The 23,831-nt window shown below is 32.1% G+C and overlaps 1 protein-coding gene and 1 long non-coding RNA gene across 2 annotated transcripts; one reads left to right on the top strand and one right to left on the bottom strand.

Moving 5' to 3' along the window:
- Positions 1 to 928: 928 nt before the first annotated feature.
- Positions 929 to 8,375, top strand: LOC139485309 (uncharacterized). The gene is made up of 3 exons (XR_011655289.1): positions 929 to 2,998; positions 6,684 to 6,771; positions 7,653 to 8,375. It is a non-coding gene; the product is annotated as an uncharacterized lncRNA (long non-coding RNA).
- Positions 8,376 to 15,561: 7,186 nt separating this feature from the next.
- Positions 15,562 to 16,200, bottom strand: LOC139484026 (neurogenic differentiation factor 1-like). Its single transcript, XM_071267749.1, has one exon. It carries the CDS (start codon positions 16,198 to 16,200, stop codon positions 15,562 to 15,564), a length of 639 nt encoding a protein of 212 aa, XP_071123850.1.
- Between the last annotated feature and the right edge of the window lie 7,631 nt (positions 16,201 to 23,831).

Below are 23,831 nucleotides of genomic sequence, written 5' to 3'. Positions count from 1 at the left end.
AAACAGATTTGCATATGTAAGCTCTCTATAGTTAATGTTAAATTATTTCAGGAGTTTTGAAAAAAAGAATATTATATACAGTTTAATTTCGACTAAAATAGTGATTCTTTTTATAGATTTGGTACCTCAGTTTCGACTCAACATTTCATTTTGAATTGTTAGATGGCAAACTCTTTAGGCGAATATTGTATCTGTTCTTTATTTAATTATGGTGATATTGGCGATAATATTCATTATAACAAGGCCTTGTACAAATCCTTGATTATAGAATGTTTGGTAATATAAAAAGACGAAAGTAGACAAACCCTAATTATGCAGGGTTTCACAAGTTGATCTCCAAGCGGCCCACATTTAACATATAATAAGATCTATATTTTTCAACGTTTTCAAAATGAAATAACTTGAATTGAAAATTTCCCAACTGTGAAAATTTGTTATTTCTAAACGTCTTTAATTATTATTTCGGAAAAAAAAATTATTTAGCATATTCATATATTTTCATAATTTTTTCCGAGGAAACCTTTTTTTTTGCAAAGTTTACTTCTATATGTTTTTAACCATCACCAGCGACTTATTCTCTGCCATCACCAATTAGTCCTAATTATTAAAGATCAATTGCCCAAATTCAAATGATGATTGGTATATCGTATTGAATATGACCATCGGTCATCCGTGACGTATCCCAAATAACGACGCATGCCGATAGATAGATCATAGTTTATTAATTAGCGTCTCGCAATTTAAATTTCATCAAGGGGACTTAATTAAACCAGTTACTATACAAATCTTGAAAAAACGATGTACATGTAATTTTTAATATTTTTAAAACAAATTACGAAAACGTTTAGTGTAAAAATCACCGAATATAAATGTTTCTTTCTTGCAGGTTCGCATTTGTAAATAACATTAACGTTTTGGAATTCTAATGCAAAAGACAGTCGATTCAAACTGAAATAACTTCTTTAAAGATGGTTTGATTTTTTCAGAGACACATGTATTATATATGTCTCAATACATGTATTATATGTCTCTGATTTTATCAAAACAAAAATTACAAAATTATAAAATATGTTAGTTATCGAATGTATACCCTGAACTCTTACTATTATATATACATGTCCTAAGTTACTTAATGTCCTGTGTGCAACCAGGAGATCCTGAACGGTTTTTAAACGTACCATTATTTTATATGCATATATTCAAAGCTGTTCTTAATTATATGCATACTAGGTATCAGTGGCGGATCCAGGGGGAGGGTTTCGGGGGTTGGAACCACCCCTTTTTTTGAACGATCAATGTATTTGAATGGGGACATATGGTTGGAACCACCCCCTCCCCCTTTTGTCCTGGGTTGAGACCCCCTTCTTTTCAAATGGCTGGCTCCGCCGCAGAGGTATATTTATATATATATATGTGTGTACCATCCCCCCTCCTAAATCTTGGGAAACAAATGGTAGATTATATAGGGAATCACGGAAGCATGACTGGACGTGACCCCTCTAAGGCAGTCAATGAGTCCCCACTTATGAAAATTTCTGGATCAACCATTGCTTAGTTCTAGTTATCTTAGGTCCTAGTGTGAAATAATGCCAATAGGTCTTTTAAAACACATCTTTATTCATACATGTATATATACGTTTTCTCACGGATTTGTTCATGCAATATTGGAATTATGTTTACTCAATGCGCAATTACTGAAGTTTATATTTGCTACTTTTCTTCTTAATTTCATATAATTTTTTTTTTTTTTTTTTTTCTTCGAAAAATTAGTGGTGTTGAAATAGGGAATGGACACAGATACCTTATCACATTTAACCAAAGAAATGTTGTATAATGTCATCAATCTGTATTACACGTAGACAGGATGTTCTCTAGAAAACTATACGTTATACACACCCGAGAATACACGCACTGTCGTAATGGAAAATTACTGTATGTTATAGTTACCTGTAATCAGCTTTGCAACACCATGTCATGACAGTTCAAAAAGATTTTCTTCAAATCAAATTGGAATATTCATTTTTTCTGTAAAATTTAAAACTTTAAAAAGTAGACTTTGACAAAATTATGAAATAGAAAGAATTGAACAATTTAAAATCGTATTTTAACAAAGATTTAGATATAATTTTACAACGATCCTTAAAAAATAACCAAACAAACGTTGAATCAAACGATATGAACCTACGCAGTTTTATATTAAAATACTGACACACACCAGTTTGCCATCTCAGTATGCAAGGCAAGGGTCCTTGGTGAGGTGCTGGAACTTGATGTACATGTATCATTAAGTTAATACAGTTCTGTTAGTATTGACTGCCTTTTTACAGAGACTTTCTATTCTTACTGTTATCAGTTAGTATAGACGGTTCCTGGCTTAGAATGATTCTCTGCTCAGCAAATGGTGCGTAATTAGCATTTGAATCAAATTTCTTGTAGAAGTAAAAAACACAAATTAATGTATTTGACAACTTTATTCAGGAGCACAGTCTATATTATCCGGCGTAAATAACTTCGAGATTTATGTGGAAGTTTACTCTGCTGCTCGATCTATGCTAATCGATGTTCCAGTATATTTCATATTTATATTTATTCGTGAGGCCTCGTCATCGTTTATATTCACTAAAAGCACAGTCGCCTAAATATTTTATATGGCGAAAAAATTGCGAAAATTGGGGGAAATAATATATTTTTAGTAGCATTATTATTTTAGAATCTTAAGAGGTTGCTTGCAAATTTAACTCTAAAATGAGAAGTGTATGACGATCTATAACGAATATATACATCCATCATGTGTGCAGATACGACGGCGACTATATAGGGTCTGCCATGAGTGCACTTTGTATGCCCTGCATGTGTGCACCCAGGAGGTCCTCCTGAGCGATGTTTAGACGTACCGGGAAAATCTTATCTGATTCAGGATCAATTCATCGGTTACACTCCCCTGTCACCAGTGATTCTTTTTTGCTGACATTCTGAAAAAGTATTGTGTAGTCCCTGTGTAAGTGTTGACTCTCAACTTGCACATGTGATTTTTTAACACTCCCTGGACTTCTGCAAAAACAGAAAGTCACAGGACATTCCGACAAAAAGTCACAGGACAAAAAGTCAAACACATGTCAAACTCAGGCATAAAGTAACAAAGTTAATAGGACAAAAAGTCACAAACAATTTGTTGACAATTGATTGAATATAAATGAAAAAAGATTTTGAAATATCTTCTTTTTATTACATATATTCATTTTTAATTTTAGGAAATTGTTCATAATATAAAAAAGAAGATGTGGTATGATTGCCAATGAGACAACTGTCCACAAGAGACCAAAATGACACAGACATTAACAACTAGAGGTCTTTACGGCCTTCAACCATAATCCAATATAAAGAAGGTATGGTATGATTGCCAATGAGACAACTGTCCACAAAAGACCATAATGACACAGACATTAACAACCATAGGTCACCAAACAGCCTTCAACAATGAGCAAAGCCCGAGGTAAAGCCCATACCGCATAGTCAGCTGTAAAAGGCAATCATACTATATCTTTTTTTTTTATATTTACATGTTAAAAAATGCGTGCAAATGTAATCAGAAGCTGCACACAAACGTAATGATTTTTGTGCGCAAATGTAATGGTAATGTGCGCAAACCTAATGCACTGATTTATTTGTTTTTAATAAATTTTAATTTAAAGTTGCTACATCATGTTCATGTATAAAACTTCAAGAAAAATACAAAAAGAGTGTTTTTTTGTTCAAAGAAAAATAATCTCAAAACTAAATTGTGACTTTTTGTCCTGTGACAGTGTGTGACTTTTTGACTGTGACTTTCTGTCCTGCATTCAGATTGAATAGGGGAGTTTGGTTGACCCCGCCTCCCTCTATCTGAGACTACTATCTCAGTGATGAGCTTTATGTTTCATGTACAAATGTATTGTGCTTGTCATATATATGTATGTCGGATAAAAGCTCTACAGACCTTTAATATGTTGTATTGTTATATGTATAACCGACAATAAATAAATAGCCCCTAACAAGTAAGAATTAGGTTACTTCTTTTTGTTTTGACATCTTGCATGGGTTTTTATAGCCCGTATTAAAATTATGCCCCCACTTTAAAAAAGGGGGGGGGGTATACTGTTTTACCCCTGTCTGTCCATCCATCCTTGCGTCAGTCAGTCCGTCCGATAAATATTTTTCGTCCCATTTTCCTTAGGAACTACAATAGAAGGATTTCTGAAATTTGGTTTCAGGGTTAAATAAGTCAGCTATACCGTGTGATGCATTTTCAGATTCATCACTCGACAACTTCCTGTTTTCCCAACACTTGTATGATTTTACACATGATAGCCAAGTTGAAAGTTGAAAACTAACAACCAAATTTATGTACAAAAAAATTGAAAAACAGATATGTTACACATAAACAAACGACAATCACTGAATTATCGGATCCTGACTTGGAACAGGCACAACCATAACAAATTGGCAGGGTATAAGGAACTTTGAAAATATTTAGTTTTTGTGGTTTGGTCAATTTTCCGGATACTGTAAGCAATAAGGCCCCTTTATTTAGTGAATGAAATAATTGTAAGATGCACTTAGCTGTCTGTCATATTTTATATGAACTTGACCTCATTTTCATGCATGGTTCATTGGTCAATGAAACACTGCATTGTTTTGTCAGTTTATCATATGTTTAAAGTTACAGGTAGATTATATTTGGTAAATATGAAACAATTGTAAGGTGTGCATGTCTGAATGGCAGATTCATATATAAACCATGACCGCATTTTATTGTTCTTTGGTCAATGATAAGTTTTCTTGGTTTTGTCATTTTATCAGGCTACATTTAAAAGAATGTCTGTTTCCCCTCCCCGGGTCTACCCTTTGTAAACAGACCAGGAAGGCAGGTTTTTTTTAGCTCACTTGACCTTTCTCATCACTTGGCGTTCGTCGTCTGTCGTCCTGCGTCCGTCGTCTGTAAACTTTTACAAAAATCTTCTCCTCTGAAACTACTTGGCCAAATTCTACCAAACTTGGCCACAATCATCCTTGGGGTATCTAGTTTAAAAAATGTGTGGCGTGACCTGTCAAACCAACCAAGATGGCCGCCATGGCTAAAAATAGAACATAGGGGTAAAATGCAGTTTTTGGCTTATAACTCAAAAACCAAAGCATTTAGAGCAAATCTGACATGGGGGTAAAATTGTTGATCAGGTCAAGATCTATCTGCCCTGAAATTTTCAGACGAATCGGACAACCTGTTGATGGGTTGCTGCCTGTGAAATGGTTATTTTAAGGAAATTTTGCAGTTTTTGGTTATTATCTTGAATACTATTATAGATAGAGATAAACTGTAAAAGCAATAATGTTCAGCAAAGTAAGACCTACAAATAAGTCAACATGATCAAAATTGTCAGTCGACCCCTTAAGGAGTTATTGCCCTTTATAGTCAATTTTTAACAACTTTTCATAATTTTTTGTAACTTATTTAAAAATCTTCTTCTCTGAAACTATTTTGCCAAATTTAACCAAACTTGGCCACAATTATCATTGTGGTTTGCAGTTTAAAAAATGTGTCCGAAGACTCAGCCTACCAAACAAAATGGCCGACATGGCTAAAATTAGAACATAGTGGTAAAATGCAGGTTTTGCTTTATATCTTTGAAACTAAGACATTTAGGGCAAATCTTTCAAGATTTAAATGTCCATCAGAATAAGATATATCCCCTCATGAATTTTCAGTTGAATCGGACAACCTGTTGTTGGGTTGCTGCCCTAAAATTGGTGATTTTAAGGTAATTTTGCAGTTTTTGGTTATTTATATCTTGAATACTATTATAGATAGAGATAAACTGTAGACAGCAATAATGTTCAGCAAAGTAAGATCTACAAATAAGTCAGCATGATCAAAATTGTTAGAGGACCCCTTAAGGAGTTATTGCCCTTTATAGTCAATATTGAACAACTTTTCGTCATTTTTGTAACTTGTATAAAAATCATTTCTAAAACTACTTGGCCAAATTTAACCAAACTTGGCCACAATCATAATACTAGGGTATCTATTTAAAAAAAAGTGTCTAATGACCCCGCCTACCAACGAAGATGGCCGACATCAGTAAACACATTAACAGGTGAGCGACACAGGCTCTTGAGAGCCTCTAGTTTTTTTTAACTGGATGTGATTGTCATAGCATGGTCACATGAATGGTTTGACTTGTCCAGTCCAGGCCACTTATCAGTTGTTTGTGCTCAATTTGAGTGTATTTTTTTAGATTATCAATCCTTCTGCTTTCAAGCACTTTCCAAAAATGGAAACAAATTATTTTCAGGAAAAAAATAATTTCGATTTTTTTGTGGAAAATAATTTTTTGACCCGGGCGCTTATTTTTGACCCGTGTGGGGGGAGGGGAAACAAACATATTTTTAATTTTGGCCTTAGATTTTTTAAGCATAGGTCTACTTGTTGTATGGAATGACTACAAGGTATCATATAAAAAAAGATGTCTGCCTGCAAAGGTTAATTTTACTGTGACCTCATATTCATAGAATAATGATAATATTCATGATATTGAACAGCAAGAATGATGAGTAAGTTGATGTTATATACAAATAAGACAAAATTTTCAGTTGCCTACTAATTATGTAATACATGTAGTAGTTATTTTTTACCCTTTTATGTGTAGGGCAAGAACATGAAAGATAAAGGGGAAACTATAAACAGAAGAAATTATCAACAAAATAAGATTTACAGAGGTCAACAAAGCCTAAATGGTAAGTCCACTGTTATAAAAATTTTTGTCCTTGAATAATAATTAAATATTTATTAAAATAAGATGTGGTATGATGAAAGAGAAAACTATCCATCAGAGTTCAATTTAGTGGATGTAAGCATTGTAATTACTTATTAGAGGCCATTGATGACCTGTAAGTAATGAGAAAACCCATACCCTATACATGTTATAGTAATCTATAAAAGTCAACACTAACCAAATTTGAAACAGAGCATCAATTCAAACGTCAAATATACCAGACTAATTTATAAAAACAAAAAATTATGAAAAATAAAAATGACGGGTATGAACCAACATCAACCACTGAACTATGTACAAGCTCCTGATATTAGACAGGTATAATATGGCTGGGTTGATATAAAAATAAGAAACACTTAGCAGTCTGATTTCCAATGAGACATTTCTCCAATAGAGATCAAATGACATTTAAGGAGGCTCTAGGGTATAACAATTTCAGAAAAATGTTTTAATATTTTTTTTTCATAACTCAATTTATTTATATCTTTATCATATGGTACACCAAATCATTCAAAACAATCAATTCTGTTTGGCCCCAGATGACTTTTAAAATGCATATATCATTGAAAAAGCTCCAAATTATCTCCCTTTGGTGCAAAAAAGCCATTTTTTGGCATTAAAAATGTGATATCTTATTTAACTCATCGGTGGCATATATTTTTTATTATAATTTTAAATAAGCTGTACTTTAACTAAACTATTATAAAATTTAAGCGATTTCTGTAATTTAGTACTTGAATATTTAAATGAAAGTTTATCATATTAATCATAAAGTTTTAACATGATAAAATAGCCATTTTATTGATCTCTTCACTGATAATTTTTGAGTTTGTGTATTTGTAGGTCAGAAATCTGGATTTTCATGGTCATCATTCACAGATCAATACTGAACGGAAAACTTAAAGCTGATATTTTTCTCCATAGTGCGACTTTTTTATTAATTTGAAATGGAACATGTTTTTTCCTACATTTATTTGAAAGAGGAAATTTCAACATGAGGACTATAAACAAAAAGGAGTCATATCATCACGATCATTGATGCACAAGAACTTGATCATATAAATACAACAATGTAATTATCAATTGAAAGATGGAACGAATGAACAAGATATTAGAATGTTGTTGTCCAAATAAACTTGCTTTGTCTTCTCATTTGAATCTCTCCATTCAATAAAGATGTACAGAGGAAGATCTTTGAAGAACAGATTGAAAAAATGTTTTGTCTAAGAATTGCAGGAATATTCTAGTGAATGAAATTATTTATTGACTTCTCTTATATAGTGGACTGAATAATTGTACATCATGTACATAGCAAGCTGTGAATAAAGAAAGCAAAAACTTTAACAAAAAGTGTTTATATTATAAATTTGCAATTATAAGCATACTATTATGTACACCACAAAGTTATATATAATTCAAATTGTTTGCCTATACAAGTATTGCAATGAACCTATAACAAAGAAAATCTTACCTCATGAAAAGAGTGAACTATTCAGTCAGAATATGAAATATTTTTTCAGTTCTATTTTTCATAATAGAATAAACAAGACAAAGATTTCAAAACAATATTTTTTCATTTATTTAGAAATTTCATCATTTTGTTTCAGTGAAAGGACTTTATTCTTTGACTGTAAAATATTATTATTATACATTCCAAAATAAGAATAATATTTATTGTCATATAAACAAATAAAAAACATGTTTGTGACAAAATTTAAAAAAAATTATATATATGTATATATAAAAAATATAAAAAAAACTTGTATACATTTAAAACATTTTACTACCAAACAGCATTCATTGTAACATACACATAACTTTATATTTATATATATATATTTATAATTTTAATCCCATAGGATTTTATTTTGTCCCATGGGATATTAAAAATCCCATGGGATAATTATAGTCCCATGGGATTTTTTTTGTCCCATGGGACAACAAATATCCCATGGGACTACAATAATCCCATGGGACCAAAAAAAATCCCATGGGATTTAACCAAAATCCCATGGGATAATGGTAAATCCCATGGGATTTTGCCCTGTCCCATGGGATATTGAAAATCCCATGTTTTTATAATTCAAATTGCAAAATAAATATGTAAGTAACAGTATAAAACCAATGAAATTATTGAATCCCATGTAATTCCGCACATTTTGGTTATATACATGATATTGTAGCTCTTGTTTGAGGCGGCGGCGGATTTGCAAATGAGTGTTTTGCAAATTAAAAGTGTCCAGTGTTTTAACTACATGTACCTTTTAAATAAAATAGTCAGCTTTCTATAACACCTAAGTGCCATATTACGCTAGTTTATATATGTCATGATAGAGTCATTTTTGGAATCGATTTTCAGAATTTGGTATTTTTACATAAATAAGTATCTAACAGATATAGAAAATGCAGTTTAAAGCATTTCATTGTAGGTGTTTAACATAACTCTATATCAATTATTCCAATTTTTTTACAAGCTTTTTACCACGCCAAGCAGTTTGTCTTCTAAATATGACCAGCAGTCTTATATAGAGATATAAACTTTCATAAGAAAAATTTACCCTTTCAAGACCCAGTTTAACATTTTCATTTAAAGTTATAATGCATCTCTTATGAAAACTGAGTTTATGGGGGTGAATAAAACGTTTACTACGTTTGTTCGTCAGTCTGCACCCGTGGTTAATATATGAAAAAAGTGGTATGCTTGCCAATGAAACAACTTTCCACAAGAGACAAAATGACACAGAAATTAACAACTATAGGCCAAAGTACGGCCTTCAACAATGAGCAAAGCCCATACCGCATAGTCAGCTATAGAAGGCCCCGAAATGATAAACGTAAAACATTCCAAACGAAATTTTTGTACAAACAAACGAACGAAAAACGAACATGTATATAACACATAAACAAACGACAAACACTAAAATAAAGGCTCCTCTTGACTTGGGACAGACACATATACAGAATGTGGCGGTTTTTAACATGTTAGCGGGATACCTACCCTCCCTCTAACCTGGGACAGTGGCGTAACAGAACAACATAAGAAGGAACTATGAAAATCAGTTGTAAAAGGCTTAACTCGTCAGATGGATACAAATATAAATACATCTAACAAAAAAAATTAGAGTGGACGTGGGCGTATATCCCAACAGCAAAAAGACACTAAGTACTGATCTGAGAGTACTCGCAGTTACTGACAGCTAGTTCAAAGCCACTAACAACTAATAAAAAAACCATGCATCTAAGTTTTGCATTTAGGTAAAGATTGAACCAAACTGTGAGTAAAAAAGAATGATTTACTATTGTCCATGAAAAAAGAGTCGTCTTGACCTAAATTAATTCTGGTTAAGATACATTAAGATACAAAATCTAATCAACTACAAGTCATAGAAGAATGATATGTTTGAGATCCCACTTCTTTGAAAACAATGGACCTTAAAAAATATTCAAATTTGTGTTTAGTTCCAGATGATATAGTAACAACACATAAAAAAGGAATGCTATTTGTTACTGAGCACTTCTTTGATTTTATTGAAAGTTCACACAAAACTTTTGTAACAGAAGCACAAAAACAAAAACGATACTCGTTATTTTGTCAATAAATAATTGTAATCATGATAATTATATTAATGGAGAACTACTAGTATTGTTTTACTGTGAATTCTTCACGTTGTTGTTATTTGCGTTCTAATTCTTCTCATATATACAAGCTTGTCTATAGTCTGGGGATTTCTGTTATTTTTGCTACCAATTTTCTTTTCCATATCCCATGTTAGGATCAATGTAAAAAGTTGAAAATTTCATATCTGAATATTTTTTTCGTTATCTGGAAAGTTACTTTTGACGATGGATTTTGGTTGTTTCTGTGGGGCTTCTTTATCCTGTCTATGGATCACTCACGGGGTAAAAATTGGAAAATTGTCCAAACTAATTTAACTTTTATGTATATCATAGTCCGAATTATATACTTAAAAGAATTTAAATTCACAAACTAGTTATTTTGCACCAAACATTGCTGTGCCATGCCTTTTAAAAATATGATCGAAAATCGTAAATGTTTAAGTAAAATTCTATTTCGAATAAAATCGCCGACCAACATTAATAAAAAAAAATAATAAAAAAAATTGCAATTAACAGTATACTTCTGACAGATATTTGGTTCCCCTGGAAAAATACTGGGTCATAACATACCTTAATTACAGTTCCGAATATCTAAAGATATTTATTTAAAGTTAAATGATCAGAAATGCACAGTGCAGGCGATTTGGTGTCACGATATCTCAGTAGCATGGGTTCGAATCCCGGCGAGGGAAGAACAAAAAATTCGCGAAAGCAAATTTACAGATCTAATATTGTTGGGTTGATGTTTAGACGAGTTCTATATACATAATGTACACAGCCATGTATCAACATCACTATTGGTGATCCGATGGATAAATCTGTTGTAGAGTTGTCACTGGCTCAGACGTACTTATAAATATAATTATTTTCTGTGATTGTATCTTACATTAATTTGTAGGATCCTTTACTATAGATAATTTAGCTGATCTGTAAAAATTACATCTCCATGCCTTATATATCATGTACTGTAGTACGACGCTAGATTAAAACTGACTTGGAAAGGTAACACCCGGCCTCCGAAAGCTTCATTTTTATAAAGCCCAGATGGTCGTGTGGTCTAGCGGGACGGCTACAGTGCAGGCGATTTGGTGTCACAATATCCCAGTAGCATGGGTTCGAATACCGGCGAGGTAAGAACAAAAAATTCGCGAAAGCAAATTTACAGATCTTGCATTGTTGGGTTGATGTTTAGACGAGTTGTATATATATATATATATATGTGTGTATAAATCTATATGTTTTAATACGACTGCAAAAAAAAAAAAAAAAAAAAATGTCGTATATTGCTATCACGTCGTCGTCGTCAGCGTTGCCGAATACAGATGGTTTCCAGATAATAACTTTTGTATAGGTAAATAGAAATTAATTAAATTTTAACGCAAGGTTTATAACCACTAAAGAAATGTTGGGATTGATTTACGGGGTTATGGTCTCAACTGTTTAGGAATTAGGGGCCAAAAAGGGGTCAAAATAAACATTCTTGTAATTTCCAGTAATTAAGTGTATGAATTTATACAAGTTCCATACCACAAAGGGAAGGTTATGATTTGCTTGGAGGGGTAGGTGAGGGGAGGTGTTATGGCTCAAACCGTTTAGGAATTAGAGGCAAAAAAGGGGGAAAAACAAGGGTTTCTTGGTTAATGGCCAATTAGACTATTTGAAACCAGTGTAAGGAAGGTAATCCAAATATATTGAGGTAATCCAAACATGTTTGATTACCTCCCTTACACTGCTTTAAAATTAAGTGTAAAGAATTTTTTATCTCATATCAGATTTTCAGAAATTAAAAAGAAAAAAAGTGGGGGATACATTTTTCTTTTCTTCTTCGGGTTGTGGTCAGTATGCAACAGCATAGTGTATTGCACAAAATCAACAAAAAAAGGAGGGTATTTTTTTTAATTTTTGGAGCGGGTGGGGCACTTCGTAACAGCGTAGTGCAAAAACAAAAAATTAAGTATAAATTCAAAGGAGTAGGTCCGGTAAGGGCCGATTTTGGCCACAAATTATAGGTTCATCTAACGAAAGTTTTTAGACACTTTTTAAACACGTAAGTGTCTATTTCAATTGATTCAATTAGTTTATGCAAAAGATTTTAACTGATTTAGTCATTAAAAACGCTCTGATTCAAGCTTAAATATGAAAAATCTATCAAATATGCAAAAAAACGTCACTTTTCAGATGTTTTTTGTCAAAAATGAAAGTGGCCGTTCCAAAATATAGCTTAAAGATTAAATTTTCACAATTTTCTAAAACTGCTATATTTTGGGGCCAAAAAGGAGTCTTACTGAACCTACTCCTTACATATTAACCAATTTTAAGTTCTTTGACTACAGTTATTCTGTGTCAGAAACATGTTATGCGTCAAATATTTAATTACATTCCAAATTCAGACCTAAATCAAGCGTGAATCGTGTGTCCATTTTTGTCCGAACGGTTCAAGGTTGGACCTCTGCGGTCGTATGTAGCTGCGTTCGGCGAAGCAATTTATTAAACACTTAAATATATATACATATTAAGTTGTGAATATGGTGAAACTGATCATCAAAATCAGTTTAAATGCCCTAATGTGGAATAAATTTGTGGTAAATTGATCATACATCTCAATTTACTTATTTCAATCAGTTTTAAATATTTGTATACTGCCTTAATGATAACATGACCTTAATAACTGTTTAAATTTGTTTGCTGGGCATTACCAATTATGGATTCGGTAATTTCCGCTGAAAAAAACCCGAAGTTTACCGAATCATCTCATCATACATCAAACATCATCATCACCATCACCGATCATCACCTTCATCAACAAAAAACGTATAATGTTGTGAGTACTTCATATAATGTTGTGAGCACTTCATATAATGTTTTGACCACTTCATATAATGTTGTGACCACTGCATATAATGTTTGGACCAATGCGTATAATGTTGTCAGCACTTCATATAATGTTGTGAGCACTGCATATAATGGTGTGAGCACTGCATATAATGGTGTGAGCACTGCATATAATGGTGTGAGCACTGCATATAATGTTGTGAGCAGTGCATATAATGCTGATCATTAATATAAGGCAGTCATGGCGTTCCATATAAAGATATGTATTATTGGTATGAATGTAATTTCAAATGTGTACCATATCCAGCAGCTTGTTTATAGAGATTGCAAAATCTTTTATTACTTGGAATACCAGTCCAAAGTCTCTGTCGGGAATTTTAGATTGCTTGTTCTCGGTTTACATCTATAGTTTCTATTTACAGGATTTAACCGTAAAAGATAAACTTTTCATCAAAAATATAACTTCAATTGAGAATACTATTGCCCTCGAGAAGAATTTGTTACATCTGAAAACCAATTTTGTGTAAACTGATTGTGCTAACTGTTAGTTTAAAAAAAATCAAGATTAACATATTATATTGCCCGATGTTGGTTCTTCCATAATTCACTTATTAAACCCGTTCGTTATATCTAATATGGGTTTGATGTAATTAGCATATTTCTATTACCATTTTTCCAAAAAAAAGAACAATATTTGAACATTTTACCGGCCAATTTCTTGGCATTTTCGACTATATAAAAAAGAAGATGTGGTATGATTGCCAATGAGACAACTATCCACAAAAGACCAAAATGACACAGACATTAACAACTATAGGTTACCGTACGGCCTTCAACAATGAGCAAAGCCCATACCGCATAGTCAGCTATAATAGGCACCGATAAGACAATGTAAAACAATTCAAACGAGAAAACTAACGGCATTATTTATGTAAAAAAATGAACGAAAAACAAATATGTAACACATAAACAAACGACAACCACTGAATTACAGGCTCCTAGTTTGTTCCAGAAATACAGATGCTTAATTTTATCTGTCTTTCTACATCATATAGCTCATGTTCGCGTAAGATTTGGTTACACATGAACACATAATTGTTACAACCTCAAATGTCATATTTTACTAAAAAAAAATGAATTCTAGATGTCTAAGACTCCCTGACTTGGTATACGGTTTATGAATATTTATGTAGACATTTGTCTGTTGATAAAATCTCGTATGGTGACCTCTAGATATCTGGACTATATAAAAAAGAAGATGTGTTATGATTGCAAATAAGACAACTTTTCACAAGAGAAAAAAAAATGACAAAGTAATTAACTACTATAGATCACCGTACGGCCTTCGACAATGAGCAAAGCCCAATACGCATAGTCAGCTATAAAAGGCCCCGAAATGACAATGTAAAACAATTCAAACGAGAAAACTAACGGCCTTGTTTATATAAAAAAAAAATGAACCGAAAAACAAATATGTATATAACACATAAAAAAACGACAACCACTGAATTACAGGCTCCTGACTTGGGACAGGCACATACATACATAATGTGGCGGGGTTTAACATGTTAGCGGCTTCCCAACCCTCCTTTAACCTGGGACATTGGTATAACAGTACAACATAAGAACGAACTATAAAAAGCAATTGAAAAAGGCTTAACTCATCAGACGAACAAAAATACAAATGGACGTGGTCGGGTACTTGTACATCCCAACAACAATTGGAAAAGTTGTACATTGACCTCTCCTTATCTGGATTCGTGACTTGATATATTTTGCTAATTAATCAAAGGTCGTATTTTGACCTCTAGATATCTTAAAAGTTGTATGTGCATGTGGTGTAAGGTTGCATTCATATTGAAGTATAACATACAAGTGCTATTATGCATACATTTAGGTAGCATTACTTGACCCATAAGGAAAGCAATCTTGAAGCAAAACTGAGAATAAGTTTCTTACAATCTAGAGGAGCATACAAACGATTTAATAAACCATTTTACCTATAAACGACATACTGAAGTAAACAAAAACAAAAATACTACTTTTAAAGTTTTTTTATTTTATGTAAATAATATAAATTGATTAATAGCACTTTTCACAATATAAGAATAAATAAATTGTAGTAAAGCAAATTTTCATTTGAATTATGTATCTTGTTATCAATAAAATTACAAGTAACAACCATCATTATATGGTAACGGAGAACTCACTGTTTTAATTCAATGGTAGCGTATAGACAAAAGTCTAAAATAATGGACTGTTATGATCTGTTATGTTCGTATGTTTACCATGTTAACGGAAATTAGCAATCCGATAACAAAGCATCAATTGAAAATTTGTGCAGAACTTTCGGTTGAACATGACCTTGACCTTTAGTATTAGTAATGTCTTGTAGCTTCCTCCGAGGTTTTTCTGCCATGAAGTTTTCCCTCGTTTGAGCATCAGTCTGGTAATCCTTGTAGATATATAATCCTTGGTTAGAGACACTATGTGGTGCACGTTTCGTTGACATGCACATTATCGGAATATTATGCGATGCAGGTTCCGTTGACATACACATTAGTGGAGCATTATGTGACTGCCTTGATAAATTGTTTTGTAGTTTCTGCACTAAATGATGAAGCTCTTTCTGAGATTTTTGCAACGATACAATGTGTTCCCTTGCTAGGAGAAGGGTAGACATTTTTGACAGTTTATTCACAGACTTTGAGTACGGCAAAACTTGCTTTAGATCCTCCATACTTTTGTTCATTTGGTGCATGCGCTGTCGTTCTCTTACATTCGTTTTGAGGCGAGCTTCTTCCGATACTACTGAATTGTTCATTTGTTTACGAATATTTCTCTGGTAGACGTTTTCTTTATCCAATTCTTCATAAACGTTAAATGTTTCATTTAAACCATCTGTCACTTTTGGAAATTCCGATATTATCATGGTATTCATGTTGAAATTTTCTTTACTTTAATTCTTGAAACGCCTTACCGTGGTTTTTCTTGACCAAGTGTATTAGCTAACGATGTTCCTGATGATGGGTACTATTTTGACCTTTCAACCTTTATACTAAATGCTAATCATTATCTAACAGATATCTTCGGAGAAGTTAATACATTACAATTGCTCTAACACCTTGTTATTGTCCTTGGGCAGAAAACAACAGTTCTTAATAAGTTACAGGAAACAGATAATGATCGCGATAAAATTAAAGCAAATTATTGGAACAGCAGGAAATGCTCTCGGCACTTTCATACATGTAAATGAACGTACATGCAAGAACAAAGGATTCATAATTGAAAACGAATACGTCTATCAAAATTCTGATTCAAATATCAGAAATGAATAGCTCATTATTTTAAATACTTTAAATAAATAATAAAAAAAAAAAGATTTCGGGATGGGGACCTTCAAATACACATTCATTTTCCTCATCAGTACTTTGGGATTTCTGAAATTTCTTTAAACAAAAGTACCTCTTATTTATATTTTGCTGCAATATACGTTTGAATATAAGGCTATAGAGTTTTATACGTAAACATATTCCTGAAATATTCCTTAAGTAGAATATTTACAGCCTGTAATTATACATAAATTAAGACTGATTTATGCTTCAGAAAGGTATATAATTTAACAAGAAAATAGATAGTATAGTATAATATAGGCATATTTAAATTGAAAGATAAACATTAATGTCTTTCAATTGTGAAACTTCGAAGTCAAATAGACAAAATGATCTTTCTGCTTAAAAATGAATTATCAATAAAGGAAACATTTTTTTTTTAAATTTGATGCAAGAAATCTCAGAACATGATAAAGATTCTTTGATAGAAAGTCATTGCATTTTCATTTCAATAAAGTGAAGTATTTTTAAGATGCTGAGGTATCAACTTGAATTGAGAGAACATATAGTTTTATTAATAAAACATCTTCATTCTATACATTTATTGCCACACGGTAGCTTGTTTGAATCTAACCAACTTTACACAGTTCTCAAACGAGAGCTTACTTTAGAAGTATATTTATATTCGGTTATAGCTATATTATCAGGGTTGATGTTTTTTCTTCGGCATTACCTTAATTTGCTCAATTGTCTTTGTAATATGTATATAATTAGTAACATGGATATCGTTTTTGGGGGCTTTCATAGTTTGCCGTTCAATGTGAGCCAATGCTCCGTGTTAAAGACCGTAATTTGGCCTTTGATGGTTTACTTTTACGAATAGTGACTTAAATGGAGAGTTTTCTTATTGGCACTCATACCACATCTTCTTATATAATTCTGCTCATTATTAGTCAATGATAAGATCTAATTGTACAAGCATTTTACTTTGCAATGACTACAAAGGTGATTAATCTTAATATACTCAGCCTCCTCCATTTATAACTGCTGTTTCATTTGAATCTTAAATAAGAAATAAGATAAAACAAACGTTTGCGTTATATCGCAAAGGTTTGGGTTAAGGAAGCTGGCTTGTCATGTTTTGGGTTTTTTTTGTCAGATTTTCGGAATACTCTGGTCTTACCCATTTGAATGCCTTGAAAAAATTTGCCCGGTGACCCCCATTTTTCTTCATGAAAATCTTTTACATGTATATAAGCTTTTACATGTATAATAAGCCATCTGTAAAAGTCTGATAAAATTTTAATTACTTTTTAACAGTTTTTGAGAACTTCAACTTGTCAATGATAAAGCTATGAAAAGTCAAGACAGAATATTTTCCCGCCAAAATTTCAATGGCTCATATCTCGAAAACAAGCACAGTGACCTATATAGTTTTTTTTGCTCTTTGGATTCCTTAATTAATTCCCTATCAATATAAACTAGTGTTTTGAAAAGTTAATTACTTTGAAACTGAGAATTGAACTCCCTTAAAACGCAAAGGTTTACGTTAAACGCAAACATAAGAAGAAATATAAAAAAATTCAAATATTTGTTTCATCTCTGCTTTATAATATTACAAATTAAATATATGCACACAAGAAATCATGTAAAAACGAAAAATAAAGCCGGTATAACCATATAAGTCCTATAGTCTTTTCCACAGAACCTAGTTTTAAGCTGAACTGGTACACCAGTTTGAATACATGTATTTTTAAACTAAACAAGTTTGAAAATGAATTCATTATAATAATCAATTGATGGAATCAAGTCAGTACATTTGTAGCTATTTTAACCAGCAAACACCAGCTGAACTTAAAATATGAAGGAAGTGATATATCAACATTTTTTTAAATAAACATATACTAGAATACACCCGCGAAATCACGGGCATTCAGAGCGTAGTTTTAAGTATGTAAAGTGTTGTAAGAATTTTGTTAAATAATGAATGACTGGAGAATATCAGCAAAAGTATCATAGGTTACATATTTGTTTTTCGTTAATTTTTTTGTACATAAGGCTGCTAGTTTTCTCGATTGAATTGTTTTACATTGTCATTTCGGGGCCTTTTAAAGCTGAGTATGCGGATATATGGTTTTTCTTGTTGTTGAAGGCCGTACGGTGACCTATAGTTGTTAATTCTGTGTCATTTTGGTCTCTTGTGGAGAGTTGTCTCAACATGGCAATCATACCATTTTTTTTAAATCAATGAATTTTGCATAGGCGAAATCAGGGGGTGGGGGCTGGGGGGCCCGCCCCCCTTTCGTGTGAAAAATTTGATTGATTATATAGGGAATCACTGAGTCGTGACTGGAGCAGGCCCTCCTTAGGTCATTCACCCCCCCCCCTTTTTACAAAAATTTCTGGATCCGCCACTGTTTTGTAAAAGATTTAATGACTAGAGAATTTCAGAAAAGGTATCAAAAGTTGACATGAATAATTTAAGCGCTTTTATATCTGTACTATATTATGAACATTCATTACTCTATAAATAAAGTGTATTTACTTTCAATTCTAAGTTTACTTATCGATCCATGGTGGTCATAGATATTGTATACAGACCCTCTCTATTTAATGAGGGGGGGGCAAGGGGGGTCCCAATAACAGCAAAACAGCAAATTGATTTGGCTTATAACAGATAACAAGGAATTAAAATGGACAAAAACAAATAACAGTAAATGAAATATTAAAATAAGTCGAGTCCTTGACAAATCCAGTATTTCTTATTACGGGTATAATCCTTTGTAATGAATTCCATTTTCTATGAACATGGTTTTTAGAATTATGTATCTAGATATGTATTTGGTATATTCTTGTCCGTTCGTCGTCAACATGTCGGACATTAACTCAAACACTCTTTAACAAATTTACATAAAGTTTTAGGAAATTGATATATCTATTGACGTGAGCTCCCTATTGTTATTTTATAAATTTTAGATTTTAAGTTTCTGAGTAATGGGGTTTTATTCAATAAAAATTGTGTTTTTTTCTTCAGTTTTCTGATAATATCTCAAAAATCCTTTCACAAATTTGCAAGGAATTTTGGTGAATTGTATATATCTATTGACATGAGCTCCCTTTCATTTTTTATAAATTTAAGATTTTACGCGTTTCTGAGTTAAGGGGTTTTATTAATTAAAAAGGGGGGATTTTCTAGTTTTCGGACATTAACACAAAAACTTTTTCAGCAGTTCTCATAAAACTTTGCTGAATTATTTATATCTATTGCTGTAAGCGCCCTTTCGATTTTTATTAATTTTCGATTTTATGTTATTCAGTTAAGGGGTTTATTCATTAAAAAAGATGGTATTTTCCAGTTTTCGGACAATAACTCAAAAATGTTTTCAGCAGTTCTCATGATACTTTGATGTATTGTTTATATACATGATATATATTGACTGAAGCTCCCTTCCAGTTTTTATAAATATCTGATATGACATTGAGAAGTTATCGAATATTTCAAAAAGGCGACGGGCGTATTATGCGCTCATGGCGTAGCTGTTTATTTGTTATATAATACTTTTTTCAGCATTTATTTTTGTACAGTTATAGAAACTCACACATGCTGGTAATTTAAATAGTGTGTAATAAAATGGAAATGAGGAATATGTCAAAGAGACAAAAATGATATCTAGTAAAAATTCAAGGGCAGCTATGGTATCACAGAAGGTCCAATTGACATAGTTCTTGTGTTTGTTGCTACTGAAAAATGACCTAAAAGAGTTTGAATATATATATTCGCATTCTGACTTTTTTAAATGCCCATTTAATGAGGTGTGTGGATTTTTCTGAATAAGACTATGAGGCAAAGTTGTATATAGGTTAGAAAAATCAAAATCACCAATTATAAACATGCAATTTATCAAGTACCTCGAACCAATTTTGACACTCTAAAAGTACTTTATTCCACTATTTTCAAAGGCCTTTAATTTGAACAATTTTGATTGTACCAAGTCTACTAGTAAGTAGAATACATAGTTTAGTAGGGGAACAATGGCTTGAAGACGAAATAAATCTTTGTAATAAGTTATATGTGCAGCTTCGGAACCCAGTACATGGTGGGAACTTTCATTGTACAATGTATTTGGTTCTGCTTTGAAAAGAGCTGAGTTTATGTACCATATAATATAAAAGGTTAACTGGTTGTAAGGACATAGTCCTTAATTGAGTTGAGATCCTTGTCAGATATTCCTAGCCATATGTTTTCCTTTTTGTCATATTAAAAATTGTTCTAATTTAATATGTTCGTACGGGAAACCAGGAACATTATCATCATACAAAAAAAATAAGATACTTCTAAATAAATGTTCCAAAAGAAATGGAATGTATGACAAAGGATAATCATAAGATATACTGGAATTGTCCTGGACCTCACTTCTGTGATGGTTTTATGTTAATGGAGTCGTTCTCCGAATACGGGACCAACATATTAGTAGTGGTAGACCCCAATGTCCAATGAATGATCTTCAATTTCTACCGAAAATTTGGCTGTCAAAAAAATGCTAACATTCCAATTTTCAATAACAGTTAACAGCAAATACATTATCACAATAACAAATTACAAAAAAACTAAAAGCCCAATAACAGCTAACAAAGAATAAGACAATAACAGCTAACAGCAAATATATTTTCAGAATAACAGATAACAGATAACAAAGAATAAAAAATGTCCCATAACAGCATAACAGCTAAACCCCTTGCCCCCCCTCTTTAATAAACTCTGTGACCGCCGTGGATAGTAAACTTGAAAATACACTTTATTCGTAGCATACATGTATGTTTAAAGTATACAGAAAAACTCAAACCGGAAGTCTAATCTGACTTAAATTTCGTTCAATCTGAATAATCATATGAATGGATGACAAATGCGACTATGCACTGTACCTATAGGACACAGTGGCGTGTTGATTAATTTATTGTGGTAAGAAGAGGAGCGACACACAAAATGAGGTCTTCTCGTTTAATAGTTTTTCTCGTTTTTCTCCCAAAATAACTCAATCTGAATAATCATATGAATGGATGACAAATGCGACTATGCACTGTACCTATAGGACACAGTGGCGTGTTGATTAATTTATTGTGGCAAGAAGAGAAGCGACACACAAAATGAGGTCTTCTCGTTTAATAGTATAGATGTGCGTCCAGACTTTTTTTTATTTTTACGCAAGAATATTTTTTTTTAAATTATTGAAATAGAAAAGAAAGTATATGGTGTATACCATCCTTGACAAAACATAAGTATGTGCATAACAAATAATTGAATTAATTATTGGTTGCTTTACGCCACATTAGCACAAAAAGGCTATATCGCGGCGACCATATCATTAAACGATGTGTTTTCAATAAGCCTTTCAGTTTTAATTGAGATGTAGGTTTTTATATCAATATCTTATATAGTTGTACCGTGTTCTGAATGTTTAATTTTTTACACCTAAAATGTACAAAAATGTAAGGATCCCGGGGATGTTTTTTTTTACATTTTATCAAATTCAATTAGATATTTAATGAATATATTCTTCATGCTTATTCCAAAGCAATGAAGAGGTGGCACTTTGTATGTATGTTTCTATATATTACAGATAATTGTGATTGAGTATACATGTAACAGCAGATTAGAGACAATTCAATTCAAGAATGAATATAATCACATACAAATACACCTCCTCCGTTATGCATAAACATAGAGTGGGTCAGAAAAAGCAATGTTAGGAGCGGAATTTTCAAAAGGTCTATGCATTAATTACCCATATATGTCACTCCTTGAGGTGTAAGGGCTAATCTCTAATAAATCTGCATCTGTATTTGTATATCATGGGTTTCTTGACGCGTGATATCTTGTTCAAGGACAGATACGTATTTATTGCATTTTATTTTGAATTTAACTTTGATGAATTGACTGAAAAGGATTACTATTTTTTTCTCATTGTTGAAGGCTATAGGTATGCCTAAAATTGCTTCTAATATATTTTAACTTTGGTGGATAGTTGTCTCATTGGCGTTCATACCACATTTCCTTATTTGTATATCAGGAAAGGCTATCGAATTTGAACTTTGGTGGATAGTTGTCTCATTTGCAATCATACCACGTAAATAAGGAAAGTAGATATCAAATTTAAACTTTCTGCAAATATCGAAATTAACAAACGGAAAACTTATCACAATTCATCAATTGTCCTTGCATAGTTTTATTTTTTTGTCAGAGCAATGTCTCGTCTTATTGAAGAATGCATCTGCATTTTCTAGTTTGTTTCATCCAAACAATGCAATGCAAATGAATGACCTTTAAACACCAGCACTTTGATTTTTGCATTTTTCTGCTGATATGAGTTTATAGGAATGCCCCTCGTGGGAAGGGGGTATATTGACATCATGGGAGTATATACTACAAATTCTTGATATTTGTATAAATATAAATATTTACAAATTTAGGGTGATGACATGAAAGCTCCTAAAGATAAACGAATTTCGGCGATCCCTTACGAAAGTATCAAATGGCCGGTGGTAAGAAAATAGACTTTTTAGGTATAATGATGTTTTCGAAGTTTGCGAAAAAAATTCCTACGGTCTCTAGGATCGAGAAATTTACACATATTTTATTTTCAATTCAATTCAATATTTTGTATGGCGTTCATTATCACTGAACTAGTATATATTTGTTTAGGGGCCAGTTGAAGGACGCCTCCGGGTGCGGGAATTTCTCGCTACATTGAAGACCTGTTGGTGACCTTCAGTCTGCTGTTGTTTTTTTCTATGGTCGGGTTGTTGTCTCTTTGGCACATTCCCCATTTCCATTCTCAATTTTATTTATTATAGTCTCTTCTCTCAACAAGTACATATATACATTCGATATTCATAAATTAACAATATTTCGTCTTAATAAAATGCCAGCTGTTTTATACAGAATTATAAGAGACTATTACAATGCATATATATGATTCGTTACAACGCTATTTACAATAGATAAAATGTCTACGTCTTCCTAAAATTGAATAACAGGTTTTAGCATTTATATAGATTCAAGATTCAATAGTTTATTAAAGTCTCACCACATACAGCATGATTAAAACACGATACTATTATAAAATTAATTAGACAGTTAACGTAGTTAAAACAATTAAATATATGTATGTGCCATTCTTAAAAGAATTATTTGAGACTATTAAAATACATATAATACTTATTCATTTTATAAAATACTGCA

Source organism: Mytilus edulis, chromosome 8 (assembly GCF_963676685.1).
Source record: "Mytilus edulis chromosome 8, xbMytEdul2.2, whole genome shotgun sequence".
Lineage (NCBI taxonomy): Eukaryota > Metazoa > Mollusca > Bivalvia > Mytilida > Mytilidae > Mytilus > Mytilus edulis.
This window is presented reverse-complemented; position numbering and strand designations above follow the sequence as displayed.